The sequence below is a fragment of the Ascidiella aspersa genome, chromosome 5 (genome assembly GCF_963924565.1).
Source record: "Ascidiella aspersa chromosome 5, kaAscAspe10.2, whole genome shotgun sequence".
Classification (NCBI taxonomy): Eukaryota; Metazoa; Chordata; class Ascidiacea; order Phlebobranchia; family Ascidiidae; genus Ascidiella; species Ascidiella aspersa.
The window spans coordinates 19,486,737-19,501,812 of record NC_139451.1 but is presented as its reverse complement, the minus strand read 5'-3'; the positions used below and the strand labels follow the sequence as shown (position 1 = coordinate 19,501,812).

The window sequence follows — 15,076 nt, the reverse complement described above, 5'->3', positions numbered from 1 at the left end:
TCAATACACCATAAGTTTGTTTGAGTTGCAGAATGGCAAATTGTCAAAGTAAGCTAGTTAACCTGTTTGTTTTCCCTAAATAGTTTGTGAATTAATGATATATATATATACTATCAATTTTATTGTGTAACTCAAATTTGAAACAAAAAACATGTATAGAAAAAAGTAGAACCTATTTACCTACTGGATGATCTTAGAAAGGACTTGTTTCTTCCAACTCAATTCACTGCCTTTTTAAAAATCATTTAAATAAATTGGTAATTTACAAAGTAGACCATTTACATTGCTTAATGTTGTGGTTTAAGGCCCATTTACACTACAGCTGCACTGAGCTGAGCTGGGCGTGAAATTGTTTTTAGTGCAGCTTAGCTGGACAGAAAAATCGCTCCAAAACAGAAGTTTTTTATAGCTGCACTGGGCTTGAGTTTAGCAAAGCGTGAAAATGGCTCCAAAGCGTATTTTTTCCCAGTTGCACGGGGCTGGAGTTTAGCAAAGCATAACTTTTAGCTAGCTGCACGAGGCTTGATATTAGCTAAGCGTCAAACGCTCGCTACAATAGAATTTAAATGTAAATTACACTTTGCTTCTAGCTCAGTGCAGCTGTAGTGTAAACGGGCATTTACTAACATAACGCTATTTTGTACTATAATGCTGTATATATAAATGTTTGCAATTTGGTCCTAACTTGTGATTTTTAAGGCATTAGGTGTGGTGTTTGGTTTATTTTCAAGTCTTCAACACTGAAAATAGTTTGAACAAAATCCAACTTTTTTGTGGAGCTTCGTGCTCTCATCTCTGGTAAGAGTTTTACATTTCTTTTTTCTTAAAATAGTTGTCTTTAACTTCTATTTGTTATTACTTATTTACATTTATTTGTCATTGAACTTATTATTTTGTTTTTCTAGGGTTGACCAGAAAATCTATAAGCTCATTGATCTAACACCCCACAGTACCAAATACCTCCACAAAATGGCTAATTGGGAACCAGGTGGAGAAGGTACATTTATTTTTATTAATTTTGTCCCCTATTTTCTTCTATATCTTGTATTCAGTTTTGAATTATGTGTTGAAGGTAATATTAGACAACATAAATAATATTTTAGGTAATATTAGACAACATAAACCGAAAAGTTTAAAGTGCCAAACATGCTAATGAATGTTTTTGTAATTTGGAAAAATAACCTTTTCGTATTACAAATTGGTATACATACAATTATGTGGGACTTTAAAACACACTACTCATTAAATAAATAATAATAATGTAGCATTTTTGTTTGACCTTAATTTGTATTAAGGGTGATTGATAACTTTGTTTGTATAAGAAATTAAGGTGTGCCGTGAAGTGTACCACTAGGTAAATGTATATACTTCATAATTTCATACATTTTTTATACCTTCAATTTTTTTATTTTAAAGTGTAGCACTAAGTAAATATATATACTTCATAACTTCATACAAATATTGTGTTATTTAGCATCATGAAAGTGTATAACCAAAGCTTGTCCAGCAACATTTCTATTTAACACACAACTTTAATATTTTTCAATTTCTACAAACCAAGCAACGTGTTTGCCATATATAACTTGTTGATTTGTAGTTGCGATAAAAGTTTAATATACTTTGGTTGAATTGTAGGATAAAGATTCAAATTAAACCATTAAGTAAGAATTATATATTTAGTTTCCATGGATTCTTGCTATGTTTTTGCTACATATCTAGGCAAAAAAACTCAACAAAACAATTTTAATACCTGGTTGATATTATTTTGAACCATTGTGATCTCAAACCATTAGCATATCCTGGTCCTGTGTATTATCACAGCTTTTTCCAATAATATTATAAACAGTGCTGGTGTTGGAGAGGCCAGTTCCTTTTTCTAACAAATGACTTGTAAAGGATGTACAGCTACGTGCACTGAATTGCATGTAGATTTAAAAAGCTGGTCATTGAACCTGCCATGTAGCGCCAACTCTTTTAATACCTTTATGATTGAGCTTATGCTGTTAGAGTTGCTTGCCCATTGCTCATAAATTCTGTACCATGGAATTTTTTGTGATTCCTATTTTTTTTTATATAATTAGCCACATTTCTATTGTACAGAATTTGAATGTTAATGCTTACTTACAACCACCCCATAGTGTGAAAAAGCCTGATCACTATTGCTTATTGCTTTTAATGTTCTAACTCTGCTATGTTCACTTTTTGTCACCTGAACTAGCTTTGTAGTTTTTCTACCTGTGTTTAATAATTTTTCAGCAGTAGGAAAAGGTAAAAATTAGTTTAAAATATATTAATTTCTATCTATATATCTATGTTTAGATTTTCATAAGCTGTAATTTATGACACATTGTGTTTTGGGATTAAAGATTAAAATTGCACCATCTTTACAGTATTCCATCTCCCATTTGTTGTGTTATTAAGTTAACTAACTTTTTAGTTCATACATTTGATAAAATCTATATCTTTATGGTGATCGTTTGATAGTCAAATCAAAAGAAGGACACAGTGTGTGTTTATTAATATGCTACAAATTACCAAGTTTGATGTTTGTTTCTGAAGAGAAGACTTTGTAAATTCATTTGACATCTGGGTTTGCATTGTGATTTTTTTAATTTTAACCATGTTATATACACATAACTAAACCTGCCCTGGTACCAGTGTAACATATTGTAGTGGAGATGTGTGCAATTTCTTTAAAGTCAAATAAATTTTGCAGCCTCTTCATTAAGGCTTTGGTAGATTATTTTTTAAATATTTAGACACATTCTGTTACTATTTTCAATAATATTCCAATAAACTGATTCACCATCTCTATCTTTCACTATCCTTCAGACCAGTTACTTGCTTCTTTTTATTTGAGTGGTTTGTTTTGACAATTTGTGCCATACTGTTTACTCAAGTGTCCAAACTTCTATAATTCAGTTGCTGGCGAGGAGGGTTTCTCTTTTGAGGACAGTGACCGATTTGACGAGGAGTCAATGTGTTCATGGATGAGCGAGCCGGAAAGTGTGTGCACCAACTGGCGTGGATGGCGAAAGCAGAACACATCACTGGTGCTCGGAGGATCAAATCAAATTAAAGGTTCAATAAAATAGTTTTTTAGTTTTCCAATTAGTGCAATATTTGGCTGCGTTGCTTTCACAAAATAGGGCTTTGGCAATTGCATATTTCCAGGTTTAACTAGATGTGTAATATTATGTTTAGTAATAGATTGTAGTATATTGACAGTTATTGATTTTGCCTTTTCAAAGCCCAAAGACTTTTAGGCCTACATTACATTGTTGTTTAATAGCTTATTGCTTTTGCAAATTTATTGATTTTGCTAAAAAGCTGTGCAATAGATATGGACTATTTTAATCCTATCATTTTTCTAAAAAATTATGCAGGAGTTTTTTACTTCTATGTAATGTTGTGATTAATGTAGTACCTGTTGCTCATGTTTAAAACAATCAAAAGGTTTTATAAGCCCGGCCCAGAGGGCTTTTCCACATAACTGGGTTTAGTGGCAGAGACTATAAAGTAAAAAATCATGGTTGACAGTTCATTCTACAATGCAGAATTTAATCAGGGCCAGGATTCCATGTAAAAGCAATGAGTGTGCTACTTGCACAATTGCACTGGAAGTTGCCTGTATTATCTTTTCGACTTTGATTGTAATATGATAAGTCAGAGGAAACCTGAAACCCAGCAGTGTAACATTTAAGATTTTTAGGATGTGACTTTACAGAGAGAAAGCAACGTGGGCCTATTCTTAAGTAATCTAAGCCATTTACCTAATTACATCAACAAATGGTGGTATGTCAAACCTTTTTCTTAGGTATAGTGCATATGTTGCTTCTTTGTACCATTCATTAGAAACCGTTTTTGTGCAGTTATGCAATGCAATTTCAAAGTTCAATTTCCGCATCAGCTTTGTAGAAATCTGTATGTCTTGCTAAAAAAACTTTATAGGAAATTTTTGAAATGCTTGTCATTGACAGTCTTAGTTTTGGTAAGATAACTATCCACACTTGCTTTATAATGTAATTAAGACTTTTAAATCAAACAAACTGCCCTTTTTGGTGACTGTTCAATTATTTGTATTCTTCATTTAAACTAGGAAATACAGAGCTGTTATATTGCAGCACAATCTCACCCCAATAAATTCGTGCATCTATATTTAGTAAACCCAAATTATAGAGTATGGTACAATCAAACAATATAAAAAACTTTTTTAAATTTTTGTATTATATACCAAGATGTGCCCATAGGCTTTCACTATAATGCCGTTGAGGACAAGTCATAATTATACACTACAAAGTTCAAGGAAATATTCTTCCATTCTTAAGCTCACCTAATTAGCACCTTTTGTCAACATGAAATCTAATATAAAACAAATATATAAACTTTAAAATTCAATTTAAATGTCAATTTATACTCTCTCCCAAAGCAGGGGTCGACAAAGAGTCGTCAGGACCTAAATTTGCTTTGTAAGACCCTTCATTTTGGGTCGCCTAAACCCTAATACAGATAAACAGTATAACAGCGTATAATAAGCAAGCTTTCTGGTTTGAAATATAGCACACAAAAATGATAAAAAAATGGTTGTCCCTCCTGATATTTTTACTTTGAGCGCGGCTAGCATTGTCGTACGAAAACATACACCAAAGTCTCGTGAAATGTCGTTCTGGCCTCAGTTGGTTCTAAGTGAGGGGGTAAAGGATTTGCAATGCAAAACTATTTTGTTCCGACCACAACTACCGAGAAAACAAACTATTCACTTAATTGGAATCTTATTTTGCTTCCAAGTGGGTTTTATTTAAAAAAAACTTTCTTTTTTATATTTGAAGATTTTACTCTTTCGCCAAAGTGTCGTGCCTTGCACTGTATAAAATAAAGGGCTTAATTAAGATAAATGAATTTTTTACTTTACACACTATATTATATTCGCTTTTATATTTATATTGTTTACTGGGCAATAATGAGCATTCACAAATCTTTTGGTGTGCCTAAAACATAGTTTATTCTTTTTAATCAAACAAAAAATTTCCAACTGAAACCAGAGACACAAAATGTTCGTGCCAGAGTTTGACTTTACAGCATTTATTTCAATGTATTCTTTGTTTTGACATAATTAGTAACATCATGCCGGTCCATCTAGCCCTTCACAAAATCCTGGATATTAAGTTAGATTTTTTCTTTGATAAAGGTTCGTGAGTTGTCAGTATTTTTGTGTGTCTAACCAAAAAGCATTACAAACCTTTCCAGTAATTATTCCTGTGAGCTCATTTTTATTTTTGATAAGGAAGCCCCACAGAAACACAGACTAATAAATTAGTTCTTAACTTGTTTTTGCAATTTGAGTGTGACAATTTACAAGTCATGACGCTTTCTTTTCAGCTTATAGGCCTAGTCATTTTAGTGACGCTCTTGCCTTTGCTCTTTCAAAATCAACAAATGCAGAACAGGCATTTAACCTTTTTCTGTTTTTGTATCCTACTTACTTTTAAAAATAGTCAAAACATTGCTACCAACACACAGTTTTGACAAAGGTATTCAATCAAAAACAAATCCTAAAGTATTTATGAGAATTTGAGTTGTAAGAATTGTTTAGCATAATAATAGACATACTAGAATGAGTGCCAAAAAATTGTTTGTGTTCTTTTGCAGCCTGCCAAGTGACTCCTCTGATGGAGCTCTGTGCTCAAGCTGTGGCTGCAAACATCCCTTTTGAGCAGGTTGAAGAGACTTTTTCGCCCGTACCGGAGAACGTTCAACTCCGCATTGCATACTGGAGTTTCCCAGACAACGAGGAAGACATTAGGTAAACAGGGCTTGTCATCAATCATTTCTTGCAATCTTGTTTTCACTGGGAAGTTTCCAATCAGGGGCTCCATAGGTGACAAAGCGTTTTGATTTACAGAAAAATGTAATTGCCTTCTAGTCAACATGCGGTATTGTACTATTTATGGTTAACATTTAAAGATACAATCATACAGATTGCAGAAATAGGTGGTAGTTACTTTATTGACTAATCATGCCCTAATGTTGTGTAGTTGATTGTTGTGTTACTGTAATAGTTGTGTCTTCTTTTTTTGGAAACAGTATATTTACACCATAATACACTCTTTCGTATTAAATATATATTTTACCTAATGTATAATGCCTAAATATATGACATGTGAAGTTGTATGTACGCACAGGATGCAGCAGGCAATGGTTTGGTCGTTACTCAACATACTTTCTTTAAACTTGTTTAGCCCAGTTGGAAGAGTCCCGACATGGCCAAGGTAGTGGGTTCGAACCTGACACAGGCTAGTTGTTTTCCAGCCTCGCCTTGCTTGCACTACAATCCTAATTAGGACAACTGATTTTTGTATTAACCTTTTAAAAAAAATTGCCCATGCCCAAATATATTGTAATTGTTTCTTGTTATTTCGTTGATCTTGTTTTTTCTTGCATTTTTTCCTTTGTGTGTTTTCCATGTATTGTACAAGCGTTCGGTGACATTCACCCAGACCAAGGCGACTTCCATAGGTTGCCGAAACCTTGGTAAAGAATAACAATTGCAAAAGGAACTGTTTTTTTTTATTTATATTGCAATTGTTTTAAGATTTCAATGAAATTTCATTATTGAAGTGAAAAATCCTAAAAGAGGTTAGCTATTTAGTTTGGCTTGCATAATTCCACTTACTTCTTTCTGTTTTGTGCCATGTAAATCCTAAATGAGTTACAATTATTACTATTGAGAAATACAATGCTGGCATTTATATGCAAACTTTGTAACGGTTTTAATTGAGGTATTGTTATGTAAATAAACAGGCACTTTTATAGATTATTAAGACTGGAAAGTCCTCCTATTGTGCTTAATACCTACAATTGATCTCACATGGCCTAATGTCAACGTTATACTGACAAAATAAACTTATGTAAGCCAAGCATATGAATACAGGAAGTCATTCAATTACTCTGCAGTACACAATAGTGTGAAATTTCCTTTTGTCACAATCACAAACTATTTATCGTTTACCTAACCTATCATGTTAAAATTTTCAGGTTGTATTCTTGCCTGGCAAATGGTAGTCCAGATGAATTTCAGCGAGGGGAGCATTTGGTCCGTGCCAAATGTGTTCGCAATGTTCTGCAAATTGGCTTTCATCTTTGTGCAAATGTAACACCACCATCTAGTTCAATTAATAAGGTATTTTTGTTTCGTTACTTAAACATATATCCAATAGTTTTTTTGTGGTGGGGTGAAGGGCTGTTTTTTTTACCTGCTAGCTTTAACTTTTAGATCCATAGCAAACTTTATGGATTTCAATTTTCAACCAAGTAATGGCTTGTAATTCAAATTGCAACAAATATGTTTGCACAACAACAATGCTGTTTAAATTGATATCAAGCGATTATTTTTTGCAGTTTCTATGAAAATATAAAGATGGTAGGCCTATGAAAAAATGTCAAAAAATTTATATAGTTTTATTAGGGGGATAACTTTGTCAAGAGATTTTTTGCAGTTTCTATAATAATATAAAGATAAGCAACTAAAAAGATTCAAAAAATATATAATTTTTTATTGTGTATCTTTTATTTATCTGAGGCCAGTTGATTGTTAATCAGTAGTTTAACTAGCATTATTTTATCTAGTCAACGTGTTCTGTTGCTGTGACTTTTGATCGTTGCCGAATTACATCTTGTAGCTGCAATTGCGATTCAACAGCAAAGTGGTGTGCTCATGTTGTGGCTCTGTGTTTGGTCAGGATTCAGCAGGTTAAGAAAAAAGCTTTTAGGATTTGTAATTTATTGTTTGACTTTAAAATATAGAACTTTATTGATTTTGCGATAAACAGCATTATGTGATTTGAACTTTTTCACCTGGCCGCTCTATCTCAGTAATGATGTATTTCTAATCTACTATGCACTTTTGTTTCAGCCTGTTTCAGTTACACTGAGAGCTCCCGTCTCTGAGTCATTGTCAAGGCTTCGACGTGAGCAGCTGCAAAAGTTCGCCCAATATTTGATCAGTGAGCTGCCCCAGCAAATTTTGCCTACAGCGCAACGTCTGCTTGATGAATTGCTGTCATCTTGCTCAACAGAAATCAACAAGCTAAAGGGAGCACCTGGTAAAACTCATTATGTTATTATAACCTTAATATTATAATCTTTTGTTTGTTGTATTTTTATTGTTTTTTTGTTATATAAATACATGTCGCCTACGAGAGATCTAAGTGAAATATTTCATCTCAAACACAGGTTGGCCTATAAACCCAGGGATGCTTGTGGCTCTTTCATCTTTGTGCTTAGAATTAGGAGATTTGTCTCTGTGCTTAGACTCCTGAGATTATTATTATTTCGAAATATAGTCTTTAACACTTACTGGAATTACTACACCGAAAGCCATTGCAGACTCACCGAATCTGTCAATCAATGTTGCAAGCAGAGCAGGCTAGAAAAACAACTATCCTGCAGTGAGGTTCGAACTCTCGACCTCCGGTCAAGCCGGGACGGTCGCTCTACCAACTGAGCTATACAGGCTCAGAGAGGAGCGAGTCGAGAAACAACCATACGCCAATGTTATCCACAGTACCATATCATTTATTCAATGAAACATATGTACACACTACACACATATGTGTGTTAACAACTGAGCTTCAGAAGGGCTAGATCTCAGTTGTTAACGCACATATGTGTGTACATATGTTTCATTGAATTAATGGAATTACGTTATCCAAGTAACTGTGAAACATTACTTCTGGCAATAGATATTTTTAAAGTTTGGTCAATTAAGTGGCTCAGAGTAGAATTAGTTTAATTTAATTTTTTTCCCAGTATTGTTAAAGCCTTTCCAAGCTGTGATCTATACTGTCAAGAGGTTACCCTTGAAGTGTTGCTACATGTTGCACTGATGTAACATTAATCGTTAGACTTGTAGTAAATTTCACGTAAAAGGGTATGCCTTAATATGATTTGTTTCATTTTACAGATCCAACTGCTGGACCAAGCATGTCTGATCGTAGTCTTTGGTATCTGGATGAGACAGCACTCAATGATAACATCAAGAAAACCCTAAGCAAGTTTTGTGGGCCTTCACCTATTGTATACAGCGATGTGAACTCCCTCTATTTGTCTTCTACTGAACCTCCTGCTGCAGCAGAGTATTCCAGTCTGTTAAGACCACTCCGGTTTGAAAATATTTTTTATTTTGAAAATATAAAAAAGGTTTTTAAACATCACTTTGTCATATTAATGGCAGCAAATGCCCAGTTTTAGGTCTTTTTTAATTTAAGTGCTGTTGCATTGTGGCAGCACTATCAATAGGTCAGTAATTTTTGTTATATGATAAGTACTGAATACCAGACATAATATAGTTTTTTTTATTTATTTATTCCATTTTTTTAATAAATCTTACTTTATTAACAGTGGAAGAGAACCAGAGGGAATATGGAACCTTCTGAGTATTGTCAGAGAAATGTTGAAAAGACGGGATTCAAATGCTGTACCACTCTTGGACATCGTCACCGAACAGTGTCTTGCATTTGAGCAGGTAGAATACTTAAGTAAACAAAACAAAAAAATAATTTAGGGCTTCTATGGTATGTGTTAGTCACAATTCCTGGCAGCTGTTTTAGACCCTTTAATAAAATTTACTTATATATTTCCTGCGATGTATAAATATATGTTTTCTTGTTTAGCTACCCTAAGTTTCAGTTAAAGTACCCTTACTATGTGGTTTTATTCCAACAAAAGACATGTAAATTAGTTTAAAAAACTTACAATAATAGTTTTTGACCTTACTGACTGATTGTTGTTCAAAGCAGTGCGCTTCTTAAACTTTTATGAACTTACTTCTGTTTGTAAGACATTTAAAGTTAAGCACAACTTCTACCAGTGCTGAGTATGTACAATCAATATGTTTTTCATTCATGCCTACTTTAAAATTATGTGTTTTTTATATAATAGGTATCCTGGTCTCCTTACTACTGTTTGTTTAGTTAGTAAAAGATGATTCATACAGAGTCTTTCCTGTTTATGCTAAAATAACTTGTGTGTTTGTGTTTGTATTTAATCAATCTACTTGCTTGTTTAATGTTTATATAATTAGTCAGGTGAAGAATTACTTTTTTTCTCAAAGCCTTGCCTTTATATAGATCAACTATTTGTAGTACTTTACACAAATCCACAAACATATTAGAGCTGACCCATTCTTATTTAATTAATCTCAGCTTGCAGTAATATTGAACCATTCATGCCAGTTGCTTATCATTTTGGTTTTAAACTTGGTATTGGTATTTGGTTTACAAGAAACCAAACTTTTAATTTATTTCATGTTTTTTTTGTTAAAGTTGTTTAATTTGATGTATCTGCTGGTTAACTTGAATGGATGCTTGTATTGTTAAATGTTAGAAATTTGATTAAGTCGTTTATTGAAGCTCAGCAAAACCTAGTCCCCCGTAAGTAACATTTAAGTCAGGTTTATATTTTCTGTTCTGATAAACACAAAGCTATAAGCGGGTGGAATTTTTTGCGCTCTAAAGTCAATGAGGCCCAAGTAAAAAATGTCCCAATCTAAATCCACTGTTTGTTGATAAAGCTGTTCTGCATTTCAGTTGATTGTGGCACTTAAGTGCCTTTAAAAGGTGTCAAAAAGCTGCAGTTGTTTTGACAATTCTTGTATGCTTCAGGTGGCAGTCTGGTGGTACAACACAAGGACTTCATCTGCCTACTTGCAAAGTGGCAGTGGCGGCCACTCCAACCATCGTCCTTCCAACAACATCAGCTCTGAGATTGCCCAACATGCAGCGGCGAGCATGTGTGACGAGGTAAGTGTTTATTCCAGGGTGCCATTTTTAATGCTCAAGGGTGCCGAGAGATATTTCAAATTCTTTAGGAATCTGATTTTTGATCAACTCTTTTTGTGTAAGATAAGATTCAAGTAAAATAAATCCAAGTATAACTTCCTATGTAGTGTAGAGTTGTTCCAGCTTTGTTTATTGTGACATTCTAGTGAATTACTTACGGAAAAATCGTTTAGGGGTGCCGCAAACCATAATAGGTTGAGAACCACTGTTTTATTCATTGAAATTAAGCTGTTAAAGCCAAACTAGGAAACCCACCTTCTTAATATGCAGTTCAAAGTGATAGTTTGTTAAAAAATAGGTTGTTGCTAGTAAGTTTTGCAATTAGTTTCCACCCTTTTCAAGGCAACATTGGCCTTATATAGTTGATAAGCGCTTTGACTGAACCAAAATAATTTGAATTTATCTTGATTAAATGTTTATACAGCTGACAATTTGTACTGCCCTTTTCAGCATTATGCTGTATTGGTTATTATTAGTTTAGGTTTGGTTAAACATAACTTAGTTGTCTAAAAGCTTTTGTCTTTTTAAATTATAATGGTGTTACAGCATTGATCACATTCAACAAACAGCTTAGTATTAAAGGGTTTATCTCCATTACATTTTATTGCTTTATTAACATACATGTGTATTAATATTAATACACATACATATGTATATATAAGTGTTTATTGCAAAAAATGGGACATACATGTTTATTGTGATTTCTACATTGTTTAAATTAAAACTACTGCTTAGTTTGGTAAAGATTTACATTTTAATAATGTCAAACGGTGATTTCTCATAACACTTTGAGGTTTGTTTCTAGGCAAGCATTTTGTTGGTATTTTGTCATTTGGTTTCTACTACAAAACCTTAATGCATATAGAGTTTGTAATATCGTTTGTTTTATTTGCAGATTGTTGGGTTATGGCGACTTATGATTCTGGACCCAAATTCCAATAGAAGCGGAAGAAAAAATATTCTGAAATCTAGACTGCAGTACTTTCACGAAAAGACTCATGAGATTATTAAGCGTGGAAAGTATGTTGTGTGTGCCTTTATTTTTTGTTGTTAGTATGCAATCGTAAGTATTTGCTGTAATTTATAATTGACAGGAAATACAAATGCGATAACTACAATTTTCAGGTTCTCTTTTGATAATATGTTAACTAATCCTCATGAAAAAACTTAAATAGTATAACTAAACATTTGTTAATAATAAATCACATAAAATAAATAAAATAAAAAATTAATGTCGAACAGGTTCTACAGTACACCTTATAATTGCTGCCAATATAAAAATTAACAGAGCATATAATAAAGTGCATAGCCCATAGCAAAACGATGCTTTGCGGTCCAATTTGTAACAAGCTCTGATTCTAATTGATATTTAAATCCTCGATTTCCCGAAGATAAGTGTTTGTTTTTACACAGCTGTTTATTTTTTTAAATATGTTTTAAATTAGTATTTTAACTTAATTATTTATCAGATACAAGGAGAGCCATCTGCTGGCTTTCACTGGATTTCGGCCGGCCATTGAGGCTTGTGCCATTGACTGGGACGCAACAGAAATCGTGAAATGCAGTCACATCGTACGCAAGACCAAGCAAATCGCCAAGGTGCTGCCAAACAAACACTGGAAAAACTCCGACGAGGGCACACCAAGCTCTTCTAACAATCACGTCAGTTGATTTTGGCCTTGTTAAAAAAGAAAAATACCAATTTCTTTTAGTTTTACGAATTATTTGTTCGATTTTTCGGCAGCAGTTTTGCGCATATATTTTGTAATAACTAAAATCGATGTAAGACTGTTTTTTTTTTTTTTTTTAAGTTTTAGCTCTATTGTTGTGCCTCCACTAAAATAACTGCCTCGTCTCAAAATTTTAGAAAAGTTTTGTCAAGATTCATTATGTAATTTTGTTCAAAAGCATAAGAACTAATTTTTGTTAAACAACATAAGAACTAGCAATGTCAAGTAAAACGCATGTTTTTTTTAAGTTTGGTTGAAAAAAACACGTATATATCATTATAGCGTCTCCCTGCTATTTAACAAAAAACAACAACAAAAAATGCAGTGTTATTTAAAAATGCGGTGGTTTTTCTGTCCCTGTTTTCAAAATCAAGTCCTTTATACTGACTTTCTTTTGTGTCAATACTTTGCGTCTTGTTGGCCATGTGTGTCATTGCCCGATGAAGGCTTTCTGAATAGTTTTCGTTGGATAAACAAATATATACCAGAAGAGCTTATTTTTTACTATATTTTGCCTGGTTGCAACAGCATATTTGGATAAAGTCCTTAATTTTTAAAATAATTGATCAGGAGGATTTGGGCGCTTGCTTTTACGAGTCGAGTTTCGGCGGTCTGCGCCAAACAGTGAAGAAGGCCCGACCGTCAGCCCACCGTCTCACCCTCTCACGTAAGCACGCCGACACCGGCAGCGCGAGCGACGATTCTTGCATAGAGCGCGACATCGAAAACCTTCACCTGGGTAACTATTGCTTTTTGTTTTGTTAGTGGGTTTTTTTTAAATAAAAAAAATATATATAGGATTGTTTTCTTAAATATGTTATGTTTTTCCTCTTTTTTTCTACAGGTAGAAGTGTGTTTTTCGTAAAATAAAAAAATATTCCTCATTAGAAGATGTAATGCTGCGACAGTTTTTAAAGTAAAATATTTTCTTTATTCTGTTATGAAGAAGTTTTGTATAAAATTTTGTCTTATCGTGAGACAAACGTAATTTTCCTGTACGCCATGAAATTTTAACCAAAAAAAACTCGCGTTTCCAATTTTAGGCGGAAAGTTCTGTGCATATTCTTGACAGTTTTTATGTAAGATGAAACGGTGTATTCTTGTTTAAAGTCGATCGTTGGGAAGTTGCGGAATCTCCTCTTGACTTTACATCGGACGACGGCTCCTCTGCTTGTTCCCCGGTGCAATTCACGCTTTCTTCTTCAGATGATAACGAGCAACAAAGTGGCAACGGATTGCTTTTAGGTATACTGAAAAAGTGTTCTTTTCGTGGAAAGTCTGAAAACGTCTACGCGGAACCAATTGATTAATTATTTATTCATTTGTGTCAGTGGGATTGGGATGTAACGTTTATGGCTACAGAACTACATTTTTTTTTTCACCGAAATTGGCCGTTTAAATGCGTTGTTTTACGTTTTATAATTTTTTACTTGACTACCGTACTATTTCTTTCCAAAAAACTACCAAGGACCCAGAAGTTCGTATAATAATCTTTGGATTTCCGAGATTTTTGTTTGTTTTTTGCAGCAAACTCCAGTGATTTGACAGGAAGCATTAACCTCGGATTACGAGATGGTCAAAAGTCATCAACAGGTAAATAACATTTAGTAAGCTCATAAAATTGATTATTCACGACAAAAAACTTTTCTTCTCTTCGAAAAGTGTATTTTGTTTTGCACAGAACTTTTCAAAATCCTGTTTGCCATCATTGTCCGTTTAAATCAGTGGTTCTTAATCTTAACCTTTGGTAACCTGTCGAACCCCTATATTATTCTGCAAGCGTTCGTCGAATCCCAAATTTTCGATCAATATTCGTTTCTTCCACCCAGCACCTGAAACTGGGAATATTTAAATTATAAACTTGCATTTATGTAGGTTAACTTGGCCAAATTCTCAATTTATAACGTTACATGACACCTTGGCACATAAACGAGATTCGAATTAAGCTTGAAAAAAAAAACCAATTATGTTTCAGAGGACGTTCTCGCCGAACCCTTAACAGTTTCGTCGAACCCTGGTTAAGAACCACTGGTTAAAGTAACAATACAATTTAATTGAAAATCATCACAGTTGATTCAATCACAAGGTACATTTCTCCATAAAAATTATTACATTTTTTCTTGTGTTTAGCGAATGACAGTAGCGGCACCGAAGTGCAAACCACCAGCACCATCTCGTCCCACGAAGATGCCGAATCGAGTAAATACCGTTCCGAACTGGACTCCTTGTTTACCAGGTAAATGTCGTCCTTTTACTAAAATGAACGGGTTAGTTTTTGTAGCTGGTTTAAAAATTTATGGCTAGGTGAGGTGTGGAGAATATGCCATCCATGATAAATATAAAAAATTACCATCGCGTCAAGTGTTACTAAATATGAATACTATTTACTTTTCTTCAAATGAATACTGCGGAGATCTTTTCCTGTTAACCTTGAAAAAACATTTTCGAACAACAAATGATGTGAATAAAGAAAATGTAAAACACTGCGCCTGTGAGAAAAATTGTTAG

General features: G+C 33.6%; 1 protein-coding gene across 1 annotated transcript in view; it reads left to right on the top strand.

The window, feature by feature from the left end:
* Positions 1–698: 698 nt before the first annotated feature.
* The window catches only part of LOC146145253 (zinc finger SWIM domain-containing protein 8-like), a 33,745-nt gene continuing 19,367 nt past the window's right edge, over positions 699–15,076 (top strand). The window contains exons 1-16 of the mRNA XM_083389386.1: positions 699–798; positions 906–997; positions 2,923–3,081; positions 5,650–5,803; positions 7,036–7,180; positions 7,627–7,749; positions 7,913–8,102; positions 8,963–9,161; positions 9,400–9,523; positions 10,662–10,799; positions 11,734–11,858; positions 12,308–12,500; positions 13,139–13,328; positions 13,679–13,813; positions 14,096–14,161; positions 14,699–14,804. Of these exons, the coding sequence (XP_083245512.1) occupies positions 970–997; positions 2,923–3,081; positions 5,650–5,803; positions 7,036–7,180; positions 7,627–7,749; positions 7,913–8,102; positions 8,963–9,161; positions 9,400–9,523; positions 10,662–10,799; positions 11,734–11,858; positions 12,308–12,500; positions 13,139–13,328; positions 13,679–13,813; positions 14,096–14,161; positions 14,699–14,804 (2,075 nt within the window). The 5' untranslated portion in view covers positions 699–798; positions 906–969. The remainder of the gene's footprint in view (positions 799–905; positions 998–2,922; positions 3,082–5,649; positions 5,804–7,035; positions 7,181–7,626; positions 7,750–7,912; positions 8,103–8,962; positions 9,162–9,399; positions 9,524–10,661; positions 10,800–11,733; positions 11,859–12,307; positions 12,501–13,138; positions 13,329–13,678; positions 13,814–14,095; positions 14,162–14,698; positions 14,805–15,076) is intronic.